The 16,142-nt window shown below is 34.0% G+C and overlaps 1 protein-coding gene across 1 annotated transcript in view; it reads right to left on the minus strand.

The window, feature by feature from the left end:
* The window catches only part of LOC149791128 (uncharacterized), an 82,633-nt gene that overhangs the window by 2,663 nt on the left and 63,828 nt on the right, over positions 1-16,142 (minus strand). Inside the window, exons 5-6 of the mRNA XM_089973047.1 lie at positions 4,913-5,488; positions 4,274-4,298 (exon numbers count right to left, since the gene is read on the minus strand). Coding sequence (XP_089829173.1) covers positions 4,274-4,298; positions 4,913-5,488 — 601 coding nt within the window. The remainder of the gene's footprint in view (positions 1-4,273; positions 4,299-4,912; positions 5,489-16,142) is intronic.

Genomic DNA, 16,142 nt, shown 5'->3' on the forward strand with positions numbered 1-16,142 from the left:
TAAATGTTCATATTATGTATGAATGGTATGAATGCTATCAACAACGTACATATATAATGGATTTCTACTCAATCTACCCAATATTATATATTGTACATGAAATTAGTAACATTTCGTGCATCACATTATCAAATCTTAAATTTTGCTGACATAGGGAATAAACAATTTTATCGGATGCAGTGACCAACTCTGAAAGTTTTATTGAAACATACCTCCAATCAAATAGCATTCCAGGTAGATACAAGATAATCTCATTGAAACATACCTCCAATCAAATAGCATTCCAGGTAGATACAAGATAATCTAACATGGCCGGATCATGCTCATTTACAAATGCCTAAGAGGTCCGGATGATATGTGCAATATATTAGTGTATTACTTTGATATTGAAAGCTGCATCATTTTAAGCTGTCCTTTCATATTTGCATCAAATATACCAAGATACAGTGGGATCTGATAATGCGACATAGGGCAACATGATATGATATGGGGCAATGAGATATTATACTGCCTTCTTATCAAATAAACTGACCATAAACGAGATGTGATTCGTTTTTCCTTTTCAGTTAAACTGATGTGATCTAAAGACAACACGATATGATACGGCTTTCTATATCACATTAGCTGATGTGAAATAGGGCAATGAGATAGGATAACGGCTGGTCTGGATGCTACACCTGACCATGCCATAAATTTGTATCCTTTGCTAGCAATATATATATACATTAGAGACGGAATGCATCTTTATCAGTACTAAATTCTCATTTCAAAAGTAAGTTACTGTGGCTTATATTTCATGCTTCACAGACTGGTTGAACTGTGCATTTTAAGTTTATTTCTCAAGCTCAGTTCTTGCTAGAATTATGAAACTATATTATTATCACATTTATACCACAAGAGAATTCAAGTGTGAAACATACTTCACATTTTACTGGCTTAGGTTAAAATGTTTGGTCAGGAACTAAATGTATGCCACATATTAGGGGAATGATACAAACAGGAAACCATACAATCATGTAATTAGATGACTTTATATTTACCAGAGTTTTAAAAATACATGTAAAGGATATAATTTAATCATAGCCTCTGAAGTGTGAACTATAGGTCACAGTGAACTATTTTGCGATGAGGGTTAAGTATTGGTACTCATTAACAAGGTCACAAAGCTCAATGCAGCAACTTAAGCCAAAATGTTCAATTAATGTACATGTTCGTGTCAATTTGAACCCCTCAGCCCCTCCCTTGGAGGTATTATGAAACCCACTCTAAACTGTTGTCTATGACCTAGATAGAAAGAATCATGACATTTAAATGAGTATATATATGAATGTGCTTTTGTCTGTGTGTGCCAATGTATTATTTTGATCAAATACGTCTACTTCGAAGAGGTGATCTTAAAACTTCTACTATAAACTACTTATTTATCTGCTTTCACTTTGGGGAACCAACTAAAGTAAAATAATGGAAAGGTAGAGTAAGACAGCCAGAAGCCAGCCCTCATGACATCACCCAATGAGGATGGTTCAGATAAGCCTATGATGTAATAGCCTGGATTTCATATGGAAAAAATGATTTCTTCTCAGTACAGAACATTTAAGGTCTTTTGATCGTGAAAGCAATTCAGGTGGAAATGATAACAGCTGACATATCAGATGAATCCTTGATAGGTAGAAAGAGAGGATTACAACCTTGTCTTTTCCTTTTCAAGCAAGCAAATTAAAAGCTAAGACTCCAACTCAGCAAGAAATTCTATCCTAACCATACTGAGCACTGATAAGACTGTGACTGGGAATAAGAGGTTGGTACAGAACAGAAACTCCAGGAAAACTGCTTACAGGCAAAGCTTTTGAAGGGGGCTTCATTCAAAGGTTTAAAAAGGAGTTTCCATAATACACAATGTAGATACCAGTCTCTGAAGCTCAAAATACCTGATGAAATCAGGAAGGTGATGATCTGAAGCAGTGGTGGAACCCATACAGAAATTGAGTATATGAGAATGGGTTACCTAATAGCTGTAATACGGTTACAGGTGAACAGATGGGATCAGTGCATTTCTAACTAAATCAATTACAGAAGATTCTCCAGTTAGTATAATAAACTTTGGAAAGAGACTGCATTCTTCCCTTTGAAACCACGTTTCCATTGTGTCCCAGGTGTGTGTTTGCCATGATTGAGTAAGTTAGTGAGCTTTTGGTTTCTGCATCAATTGCCACAGAAACGTTCAGCACAAGCTGATTGGAGAAGAGAGGATCGACATGGAATCCACAGAGATACACCGACAAAGGGTTCATATCGGGTCTGAAACAACATGCAAACAGATAACCAGAACATATTTGAATAGAAGGAAGAATAGCGGATCTATGACTCTGTCACCATATATCACATATATTTTAGAGGTGTTGAGGAATTCGATCAGACAGGCCAAGACTATTATTTGTTGTTGATCAGAGATTTGTAACTTTGTATTGGATATATTTGCTAATTGGTTCTTGTGCATTACATTATTGTGTCAGTCTATTGCTAGGCTAGTTTACGTATTCATGGTATTGAATAACCAGGTAAATGGATAATCCAGCTGGGGACTAGAAACAAATCAGTTTACTGCAAATGAAGCTCATGACAATGTTTAACCACTGTTAGAAACAGGATATATTCCTCTACACTAAAACACCTTAACCCAAAAGATTATTCTAGGTAAATAGATGAACAGACAACGTATGGTTTGAGACACATGTATGACCAGATTTTATATTGTCTTATGTTTTTAATATTCACAAGTGAGACCGCAAAAGATAATCAAGAACAAGTTCTAGTCATCACATGCTCCAGCTTACAACCTTCATTGCAGGTGATACTAGAATTATCCTGATCAAAGACATATCATACAGCATTCAATGCAGGTGATGCTAGGATTATCCTGATCAGATACATATCATACAACATTCCTTGCAGGTAATACTAGGATTATCCTGATCAAAAACCTATCATACAACATTCCTTGAAGGTGATACTACGAATATCCTGATCAAAGACCTATCATACAACATTCCTTGCAGGTGATACTAGGATTATCCTGATCAAAGACAAATCATACAACATTCCTTGAAGGTGATACTACGAATATCCTGATCAAAGACCTATCATACAACATTCCTTGCAGGTGATACTAGGATTATCCTGATCAAAGACAAATCATACAACATTCCTTGCAGGTGATACTAGAATTATTCTGATCAAAGACCTATCATACAACATTCCTTGAAGGTGATACTAGAATTATCCTGATCAAAGACATATCATACAACATTCCTTGCAGGTGATACTAGGATTATCCTGATCAAAGACATATCATACAACATTCCTTGCTGGTGATACTAGGATTATCCTGATCAAGGACATATCATACAACATTCCTTGCACGTAATACTAGGATTATCCTGATCAAAGACATATCATACAACATTCTATGTAGGTGATGCTAAGATTATCATGATCAAAGACCTATCATACAACATTCCTTGCAGGTGATACTAGGATTATCCTGATCAAGGACATATCATACAACATTCCTTGCAGGTAATACTAGGATTATCCTGATCAAAGACATATCATACAACATTCTATGTAGGTGATGCTAAGATTATCCTGATCAAAGACATATCATACAACATTCCTTGCAGGTGATACTAGGATTATCCTGATCAAAAACCTATCATACAACATTCCTTGAAGGTGATACTACGAATATCCTGATCAAAGAACTATCATACAACATTACTTGCAGGTGATACTAGGATTATCCTGATCAAAGACAAATCATACAACATTCCTTGCAGGTGATACTAGAATTATTCTGATCAAAGACCTATCATACAACATTCCTTGAAGGTGATACTAGAATTATCCTGATCAAAGACATATCATACAACATTCCTTGCAGGTGATACTAGGATTATCCTGATCAAAGACATATCATACAACATTCCTTGCTGGTGATACTAGGATTATCCTGATCAAAGACATATCATACAACATTCTATGTAGGTGATGCTAAGATTATCATGATCAAAGACCTATCATACAACATTCCTTGCAGGTGATACTAGGATTATCCTGATCAAAGACATCATACAACATTCCTTGCAGGTGATACTAGAGTTATTCTGATCAAAGACCTATCATACAACATTCCTTGCAGGTGATACTAGGATTATCCTGATCAAGGACATATTAAAGTCACACCAGGTTCCAAGTACATGTGTAGAATACTTACAAGCACCACTGTCTCCAGATTGTTCCTGAAATGATAAAAAAAACACTTTGACTGACAGGTTGTATTATTTATCAAACTCCTACACAATGCATACAGGCATAAGAATCTTTATATTATTTTGTTTCTATAAGTATTTTCTATTTCTCATCGTTATGATAAAATATTCAAATTCAAATCAAAGTATGGTATTTCTTAATACGTCATCATTAATGACAAAAGCATTCAATTCAAATTAAAGGATGGCATTTCTTAATACGTCACCATTAATGACAAAAGCATTCAATTCAAATTAAAGGATGGCATTTCTTCTGACACATAACAATCTTATACTCTCCTTAAGAAGGCCTAAAGGGAGAAGAGTCCTTGACTAATGAGTCACCCTTTATAAATAAAGCATTATTATTATTATCATTATTATTATTATTAAATCCACACGTTTAGTGCCAGAGTCTTGGGAATAATTTGGAATTAAATTGTGATATAATCAAATAAAAATAGTAATAAGCATTAAAATGCCTGTGTCACAATCCAACTGGACATTTCTTTTAGTGATTTGAGAGCATAATGCATTGTATTTTTAAAAGTTAAATAAAATCTCCTACAATGTTCCATAACACATCTTAATTTGCTAGCACCCACCTGATCTTCAAACCAGAAATCCAAAACTTTGCATGACTCAATCATGTGGCCATGGAAATCACAGCGTACTTCTGCATTGTCTTTGAGTCTAGATACAGGAATCAGGCTGTTGATACTGACACCATTGTATTCAGGACATTGTATAAAGTACTCGAACTTCAGACCCTGACCCAAGTATCCAATGATGTTATTGAGGTTGGTAGTGATGAACTCTCTCACCTCAATGCATAGCTTTGAAGATGGAGTCTTTTCCCTGATCCCCATTCTTGTGACTCTTAGGAAGATAACATGCTCTCGAAAATGTAGGGTCAGTTTGTGATGTTCATCTAGCTGAAACATGCAGCAGCCACAAAATATCAGATTCTCTTCCTTCATCTCTGTCTTCTTTTTGGCTATTGGCCAGTGAGCAATACAGGCAGCAACAAGTCTGTGAAAGATCGGACTGGGTAGGAAGTTACATATGAAGACATAGCACATGACAGGTGAACTCTCCATCTGATCATTTGGTTTTGGGCATATGACCTCCTCTGGCGTTTCTTGTTGAAGCATGCAAGGAGCAAGGAAGTAACCCTCCTCCTGTTAAATGAATAGAGTCATTTTTAATGGGGATATAATGCAGAGAAAAAAGTCTTTAATTTGCAACCAATATACAGTATACACTTTAATGGGAATATAAGGCAGAGATTAAAGTCTATAATTTGCAATAAATAGACTGTACACCAACATGAAAATATAATCTTGAATAATCTAATAAACTCTGTCCAAATATGTTTTAAACAAACGTTTTGTGATATTTTTCATTTGTTTCAAATTCGTAATCCCGTAGAAAAGTGACAAATCCTGTCCAGGATAAATACTGACAAAATCTCGAAAAAGTCCATGTCGATCAAACATAAAATTGTCTTCCTAAAACTTTTGCATACTTAACATTTTATATAAATGTCTGCACAGTTAGACATTGTTCAGACAAAAACAAAGTTTGTAATGATTACCAATACTGAAGCAGTTTTAAATATATTAATACAAATTGCTTCTCATTACAACATCAGCATGGCTATGTTATCTATTCATTACTTATCCGGGTCATCTTAGGAAGTTGTAAATTTGAACTGACTTTGCTTTTAGCAGAGCAACTCCTTTTAATCTGTATAGCAACTAACAAAATTTTCCTTTAACATAGCAACTAACAAAATTTTCCTTTAGGATAGCAATTAACAAATTTTCCTTTAACACAGCAACTAACACAATGTTCCTTTAGCATAGCAACTCCATTTCATCTGTATAGTAACGAACACAAAATTCACAACTAGTACGCACTCTGATGGTGAGAAACATTTGCTGTTCCTTGTAATTTTTCCTGAAAGACTCTGTCACTATAATTGGGCCTCAGAAGAAATCATCATTGAAAATAAAACAGAATGTGATACAGGTGAATACTGGAATATATTGGTGATGTATATGTTTATATCTGATCATAGACACAAGTTTACATACCATTAAGAGTCATTAATTTTAAGAAGTTGGCAGTAGTAGTCCTGAAAACACTTTGTCCTTGGCATGTCTTAATCAGTTTAAAAACAATACAGTATAGCCAAAATGCTGTAAACATATTTCTATATCATTTAATTTTCTTTTGAATAAATGTATTTAAACATTTCAATTTCATGCTGAATTTAATAAGAGTTGTAAGAGAGATAGCAATCTTGCTTGTACACTGAAGCTTGTGTGATGCTGGTGATAAAGTATTTAGTGTATAAAAAAGTATATCATTGTAACCTACTTTCATTTAATAAGGGGTTCATTGAGGCAAGAAACAGCATGATTAAGTTTCATTTTGATACCATGCCTACAACTGGAAATTTGCTTGGAAACCAAAACGTATCAGAATTAGTCTGCAAACAACGAATAGCTGTAAGCAAAGTAGGTCACTTTTACCAATTTGCCACTGTGCTGGTATACAAAGAAGCAATTTAAACAACTTGAATGAACACAGCATGCCTATAACTGGAGATCTGGTAATACTACAGGATGTTTATAAAAGGACTAAGTTGTAGAAAACCTTCACTGGTGTACAGTGCAAAAATAGGCCACTGTGATCTTACATTACCTGGTGTTGTTCATACTGATTAGAAAGACGCTGACCTAATCACATTAAGATACCATGCCTGCATTGCAACTGTGCTGGGACGAGAAAATGTTTGATAGCTTTTAATAACAAAATGATTTTATGTGAAATGTTATGTTATACACGCCCTTAGGAAAAGATATCAAACCACTGGTGTAACAATTACTCATCCAGTCCTTGTTTGAATCAACAGTGCTCCACTCCATTACAATACTCTGTTACTACATGAGAAGAAAAAATCCGAAAAAAACAGATGTTACTTCAAACACAGATCTCTCATACAAGCTTGATACTTCAAACACAGGTACCTCATTAAAACTTGATACTTCAAACACAGGTACCTCATACAAACTTTATACCTCAAACACAGATACCTCATTAAAGCTTGATAATTCAAACACAGATACCTCATTAAAGCTTGATAATTCAAACACAGATACCTCATTAAAGCTTGATAATTCAAACACTGTATCTCATACAAGCTTGATACTTCAAACATAGGTACCTCATACAAGCTTGATACTTCAACAACATATACCTCATTACAACTTGATACTTCAAACACAGGTATCTCATTAAAGCTTAATACATCAAACACAGGTACCTCATACAAGCTTAATACTTCGAACATAGGTACCTCATACAAGCTTGATACTTCAAACACAGGTACCTCATACAAGCTTGATACCTTGAACACAGGTACCTCAATAAGCTTGATACTTCAAACACAAGTACCTCATTAAAACTTGATACTTCAAACACAGATAACTGATACAAACTTGATACATCAAACACAGGTAACTGATACAAGCTTGATAATTCAAACACAGGTACCTCATACAGGCTTGACAATTCAAACACAGGCAACTGATACAAGCTTGATACTTCAAACACAGGTACCTCATACAAGCTCGATACTTCAAACACAAGTACCTCATACAAGCTTGATAATTCAAACACAGATACCTGATACAAGCTTGATACATCAAACACAGGTAACTGATACAAGCTTGATACATCAAACACCGGTAACTGATGCAAGCCTTATGCATCAAACACAGGTAACTGATACAAGGAAGTGCACAGAGTCAGAAGAAGGCCAGTAGAAGCATAGTGTCAAATCTTTTCAAGTAATGGAAATTGTCAGTGTAAATGATGATTCTACACAAAAATGGATACAAAGTGTCAAATCTTTTCAAGTAATGAATGGAACTTATCAGTGCAAATGATGATTCTACACAAAAATGGATACAAGTTGTCAAATCTTTTCAAGTAATGAATGGAACTTATCAGTGCAAATTATGATTCTAAACAAAAATGGATACAAGGTGTCAAATCTTTTCAAGTAATGAATGGAACTTATCAGTGCAAATGATGATTCTACACAAAAAATGGATACAAAGTGTCAAATCTTTTCAAGTAATGAATGGAACTTCTCGTGCAAATGATGATTCTAAACAAAAATGGATACAAGGCCTATTGCTTCGACAAAACATTAAAGTTTCATTTCTGATTCAACGGTATCAGAAGTAAAGTGGAACAATTATATTGTTAACCATATCCTTGAAGAACTAAGCTTGAATGTGGAATATGAGATATCATCAAATGAATGCACATAACTGTATTATAATTTACTCGGGTAAGTGATATGATGATGGGAAGAATTGTCTGACAGTAACCTTGAATGTGGAATATGAGATACCATCATCAATAAATGAATGCATACAATAACCTTGAATGTGGAATATGAGATACCATCATCAATAAATGAATGCATATAACTGTATTATTATTTATTGGGGTAAGTGTTATGATGATGGGAAGAATTGTCTGACAGTAACCTTGAATGTGGAATATGAGATACCATCATCAATAAATGAATGCATATAACTGTATTATCATTTATTGGGGTAAGTGTTATGGTGATGGGAAGTAACCTTGAATGTGGAATATGAGATACCATCATTAATAAATGAATGCATATAACTGTATTATCATTTATTGGGGTAAGTGTTATGATGATGAGATGAATTGTCAGACCTTGAATGTGATGTACAAGATGACATCAAATGAATACGCATAAGTCTACCATCATTTATTACTGCACCTACAACACATTTAGTCCAATGAGGAATAGTATATTTATACACACACACACACACACACACACACACACACATATATATATATATATATATATATATATATATATATATATATATATATATATATATATATATATATATATATATATATATATATATATATGTATGTACAAATTTAGTCCACTGAGAAATAGTATGTTTATACCTATAGATATATTAATGTACAAATTTAGCCCAATGAGAAATATTATTTTTATACTCACATATATATATATATATATATACACGTTTTAGGTGCGTTGTGGGCAGTCATCCCGAAAGTGGGTTTACGGGAAGGACATGATATAGTTTACATTTCAAATCAAAATACATATACATAGGTTGTATTTCTTACATAGTAATTATGTATATGTTGAAAATAAGTATATACACTTATGTTATAGTCCTATTCATGTTTTCGGTTCGTGGGCAGATATATATATTTCATGGGCAGTTTTGACCTTTAGGTTGAAGATGACAAAGTAACTGCCCAAAAATACGTTCACGAAGAACAAACATATAGCATTCTGCCCGTGAATACGGTCACGGGAACAATATATAGCGTACTGCCCACGAATACGTTCACAAGTAACAAATATATAGCATGACTTTCCGGTGTGCGCGCGCAAAATGGTTGTCAAGACACGACGATAAACATTAATCTATTAAAGCATCCTTTGCAATGGCCAGCGTACATATAGCGGACGTGAGGTTCGTTTTTCACAGCTTGTTTGAAATAAATGGATGATTATATATCCAGTGTAACAACTTGTCTTGACAGCTTATGGATGCTAATGTTTGACATTTATTGTGAAGATGATTGTTCACTGCATGTTGATGAATTCGTAGCTTCTGTTAATCGATGCTATAGCTCAATTTAACTGTCATACACTGATATGTTTAAGTCTGCTTGCACAGTTAACTATGCAGAGTTATGGAAATATAACAAATTGGCTTTAATAACTTTCAGAGTTTGTTTTACTATTACTCAATATTTGTTTCAAGTACTATAAAGGCTGTGATAGGTTGGGTGGCTTAGATTACAAATCAGGCCCTTCTCACTTGGGGGGGTGGGGGGTGGGTACTGCCCATTATGAATATTACTGGTCCTAGATGTCCAACCTGATATTTATGACATATAGGTTCAACATCTTACTGCCAGCAGAAATGGTGTTCTGTAGTATTTTTCCCAGTCAATAGTTTATGGATATATTATGTCATGTACTATGCTTGTTTAATTCTCTCATCTCAGTTCTGACGTTACCATTGAATGCTATAATGTTCCCAGACATCCGGTATTCTTGGTTATTAAAATTATATATATACACAGATAACTGAAGGTGAGTTCTCATTATTCCCTAACAATTGTAATTAGTGGGGCTGTAGCAATTGATGGTCTGAGAATTCAAGTTAACTGGTTCAAAACTTGGGTAAACAACAAACTGTTTTCTTCCTTTGACAGGCATCATAAAGTTTTGCATCTTTGTCTCTCTGATGACTGTGGTACACAAGTTACAGACTTTGCCTTAGAATGAGCCTGATTTTTGATACTTGTTACTGAATGGGGTGGGGTAGGGAAGTAACAAAATTATTAAAGGTGGAATGTATGCAAACCATGCTGGAAATAGATATGTGCCAGCAACTGCAACATGTAAGCTTCAATCAATTTGGAAACTATAAGCTTTATCCTGTAAATATTAACAGTTCACACCCTGTATAAAAGGTGATTTTGTGTTTGATTAACTGGAACTGTTAATTTATTATGTTAAGGAATTTATTGTTTTAACCCTAGTAAATGTAATATAATTAGGTAAAAAGTTCCAGTTTGTTTATTGTTTCCAGAGTTGATTATTGTAACTGGAAGAACCTGTTTCTAAGTGTTAAATGAAACGAAAGAGATATTGTTTACTCAAGTGATATAAAATAAAAGTTTAAAATGAACTGAAAGAAATATTGTTTATTCAAGTGATACAAAATAAATGCAAAAGTGTATATTCATTAAGAAGTGTATTGTCAATTGCAAATAAATGAAGATTTATCTTATTTTGTTCTTTACTTGTGTACAAAATTATACCTGGATTGGGCAATAATTACTTGGACTCCATTTGGAAAAGAAAAATCTATATGTCCTAAATACCTAATGTTCATATCATAATGCTCTTTTAATGGATGATTATGCTTTTCAGCTGACGTTACCATATTGCCAAGTGAACTAATAGTATGGCCTTCGGTGTGGCCCACTAATCACATTTGTAAATGAATTATGCATACAATAGAGAAATAGCTCTTAAAATATCTTATGAGTTGAACAATGTGTGTACAGAAATAAACATGAAGCAAATCTTTGAACTTGTATGCCACACATGCAAGTGAATTGGTGGTTTTCATATGTAACTTGTGTACTCTTATGGCTTTTGTCTATATTACTTTTAGCCATTTCTATTCACACACCAGAACACAACCTTTTTTGTCTGATTCAGGTACTAATGCAAAACTTATTTCAGCTGTAACTGAAGTATACAGAATTTTTCCTGACGTTGAGGCCTACTGTCTAGACAGTATAGCTGTAAGTCATCAAATCAAATGGAAGACAACAGTGTGCAGTTGAAGAAAATGATATATACCCAGTACCATTTAGAGTTATCTTAAAGAAAAGTCACAATGCACACTGATACAAGTAGTTTTAGAAAATGCATTTGTTCCACATACATTTTAACTTAACCCAAAAGTTCAGTCTCTTGCCTAAAATTCAATCAGATGTATGCATTTATTCCATAAAACACAAAGATATAATGAACCAAATCATTTTCATTATTGAGTTAGGTAGTAGGCTATGTTAAAGAGTGCAATCACTTTATCGATTTTTTTTTCCATTACATTTTTATTTATTATAAAATGACATTTCTTAGTGGAGTGCTAGCAACTGTAACTTGAGGAATATTTTGTACATGCTGGCCTAAGTGTCATGAATATACTGTGCTACATTTTGCTTTATTAGGTATAATACTATCATGAGACTTGCTTGATTAAATCCTGAATTTGTCAGTTACACTTACAAGTCCACTGGTAGAATTTAAAATCTGTGACAGTTTGGGAACTTTTTTTTGCAGTAACTGCAAATCACTTTGCCTTCACAGTCAATGAATTCAAGCCATTGATAACTGTCAAACCATTGTGACTGAAAATGTGATTGTCTCTTAGTTGTGTCCTATTTGATAATTTTGCTGCCACAGAGTCTGGATTGTGTCTCTGAAGAAATAGTTCATCTAGACTCTGTTGCAGTATTACATTTTATATGTTCAATTTAATGAATTTTCTTTCTTTGAATCATTCTTATGTCATAACTTGCGAAAATAGTTTAGTTAACAATATTTATTCAAACAGAAAAGATAACCTCACTTGACAAATCATCCTACTAAAGTGATCATGGCATACACTTTTATCTTTGAAATTCAAATATTGCCCACTCGTTAATTAACATAACTAATATTGCACATTGAAGGTGATCATATGTATCATCAGTTTTAAAAAAATAAAGACATAATACTATCATTTAATCACTGCATACAGGAAACAGACACTTGTGTCTGTAAAATGCCTTTCATTGGATTACTTTGGTTTATTAAAACCAAACAGCAATCCACTCAGGATTTTCTAGGATAGATACAGAGAATATATTATGGTCATTCAGAACGCTATCAATACATCAGACCAGATTGTTTTTATTATTATTTAGGCAAAATAACTTAGTAAGTCAGATGGCAAACATGAGGATGGTGATAGGTTATGTGGAATTTGCATTGAATCATCTGATCCCAGAAGATTTGATACAATGTCACTGGCTGTGGTAATCATCAAGTGCAGTTGCACGGCACCATAAGACTTATCAAGATACCATAAGCTAGAAAGATGAAGAAAAAGAAAAACGATGACCCAAAGACAAATCCTGCAAACTGTGTGCAAAAATGATTCCACAGATTATAGATGAAAACTTTACTATATTTAGCTTCAAGATATTAATAAATTCGGATTACTTCCTCCAGTCTGCTACAGTAATTCATGCCCATTGCACTCATAAATTGATTATAGTCCTTGCAGTATTTTGTGTGGGCCACAATATTTTAATTGATGCAGCTGATGCTCCATTCTTCAGTTCAGTGTTGATTCAAACATAGCAATGTCCCTTTGGGATGTGTGCATAAATAAAGAATGCCTGTCCCTTCATTACCACACTTGTTGAATTTATCGTGTCTCTCTGAAAACTGTACCATGTGAGAAAGAATTTTATAAACAAACTGGACATAAGTATTGCTAGACATATACTCAGACCTGAGACTTCATAAAAGACTGCTTACTTGTGAGGCATTATTAGTGCTAGGGCTTGAGGTAATAACTTGCTATATGTTTGGTAAGGCAAAATAAGGGGCCTTATGACTTAAATTGAAACTGTGAAAAAACAAAAGGTTCAAATGCAATAAACTTTTGTTTTTCCTCATTTGTTATATTACAGTGCCATGAAAGGTCATTTCTTTTATCTTTTTAATCCCTTGCCAATTTTAAGTCATCATCACTAACCAAGTCTCTAAATCAATTCTTGGCATATTTAGCTAAAATGGTGTCTACTGTTCCATTATATCATTGATTGTTTAGCTTGCTTGTATGGAGCTTAACACCATTTTTCAGGACATCATAGACTTTACATGGCAGCCAACATATTTATTGGAAGAAATCAACACACATAACGCTACTGGCAAGCTTTCTCATATACACACATTGGTTGGACTAGAGAGAGTTGATTAGTGATGTGTATGCCTAGACCATTCTATAATCCAGGGCCCCATGATTGAATACAGCTTAAAGAAATTAACCCTAATTCAATTTCCTTGTTGCATTTAAATCATAACACCCACCATGCAAAGTGACACATGTCTCAAGATTTTCAAATTTGTATGTTTTGCAACTTTTAATTCTGAGTTGATGCATGTGGATGTGGAAATTCAGTTACTGAATACTTAGCTACTTATATAAGGAGCTCTCACACTGGTAAAAGCATGCAATTGGGATTGTATTTGCAAGAGGGCAATTAATTGTTCAAAATACTGTTTTAGCTAACTACATATGCGAAGGGTTGATGTATAAAAAAGAGGATCAAGAAATCCTAGCTGGTAAAGATAACTGTATCCAACTTGACAGAAAGTGAGAAGGCCTTTTAATTTTGTACAGCAGTTTCATTAAGGAACCAACTATAATACCATTAGAAGTTTATGAGCAGCAAAAACCACATTTAGGACCAACTAGACATCAAAACCATATGCATAGTTCCATTTACGGCCAACCAGACATCAAATAGGTCATCTAGTGAAAGCACAATGTCAAAATGACCAGCCATCTAGGAGAAGTAGCAAGGAAGGGGTTTTCCAGATGCCCATTAAAACAGCCATATTGGAGGTTAGATTGGCACTATTTTCATTTACGTCCAACTAGACATAAGAAGTCTTTCACTGATATGACGATTCATTCAGGAGAAGTAGTTATACCAAGATTTTCAGGATGGCCACATTGGTGGCCTTATAGGATGTCTGTACAGCACCATAATTCTCATTCAGGACCTGCTAGACATCAACATAAGTATTTTGTACACATGTTGACACGCTGACACAATTATCCATTCAGAAGTAGCGATAAAAAGTTTCTTAATATGGCTACTGTGGCAACCACATTGTATGTGTGAGTGGCACCATCTTGTTTTTTCTTCCAGATATTTTCACACAAATATCATATTTAAAGATAACATGAATTCATACAAGATCTTGTCAGTTTATTTCATAACAGATTTTTCCCTCATATTAATATAATCTTTTGAAAACATTTATACATTATAGTTCTAGAAATTTTTCATGCTCTCAGAAACTATTAAAATCACAGCAGAAAGTGTTGTTATATCTTTATTCAGCACTGAAAAATATTTATGAACTCTTAAAGTTTTTTCCCCTATATTAACTTAATTTAATGAAGATTTTCAGACTATAACCTTTCCATTGGATTTATTTTTTCAAACATGGCGTAAAAAGTATGTTATAGTAACCAATTTTTACATTGCCTTCACCATTGCAGAAATCTCTATAATCAATTTCCTAGTAAAGAAAAGCCAAGAAAATAAATGGACAGTTAATATTCACTTCAGGATCACAGACCTGAGGTAAATATGTCATTGTTAAATCAAACATTTTTATTGTGTTTCCTTAGACCTAAATATATATATATACTTGCTGTTACTCTAAACGAAGGCTGGTGATCCAGTTGATAACCTTTTGGGGGTTTTAAGGATGTCTTTAAAATTAAGGCCTTAAAAATGTTGAGATCTTATATTAAAAATGACAATTTGAGCCTTGCAGATTCATGTCCACAGGTGCCCAAATAAAAAAAAAGGGGGGGGTGCAAGGGGCAAGCTTGTTGGTGTGTTATAAAATAACTGACTTATCATCGGTGTGCTGACAGGTGATGTGTAATTAAATCACTGTTGTAATATTAATAATGAGTGAGTCTGCACAAAGGAATTTCATACAGCTAAACTAGCTCAACAACTAGAGGCAATTAAGAAATATATCCACATTCGTGATTCTGTCAAATGGCAGATACAACAGCATCAGGAAGCTCAAGTGGCATTTACAGAAGGTAAAGAGCCGCTATACTTGTTATCTTTTTAGGGATGTGCTTGGATTTTGCCCTCAAGCTGGAGCAGTCATAGGATATATAATAAATCGCCACGGTCGGAATTTATCCCCAAGCTGGGGTAATCGATGGGTAAAGTCTTATCCACAGTCGGGGTTTTATTCAAGCTTCAGGTGCAAGTTTTTGTGCATCTCCATGCCCTTGCATAAAACACAGTTACACGTTTTTTTATATAGATATTTTTCAGTTGTAGACAGGAATAATAAGTATTTGCGAGTGTTTGAAATGA

The sequence above is a fragment of the Sinohyriopsis cumingii genome, chromosome 10 (genome assembly GCF_028554795.1).
Source record: "Sinohyriopsis cumingii isolate HCF-2022 chromosome 10, ASM2855479v2, whole genome shotgun sequence".
Lineage (NCBI taxonomy): Eukaryota > Metazoa > Mollusca > Bivalvia > Unionida > Unionidae > Sinohyriopsis > Sinohyriopsis cumingii.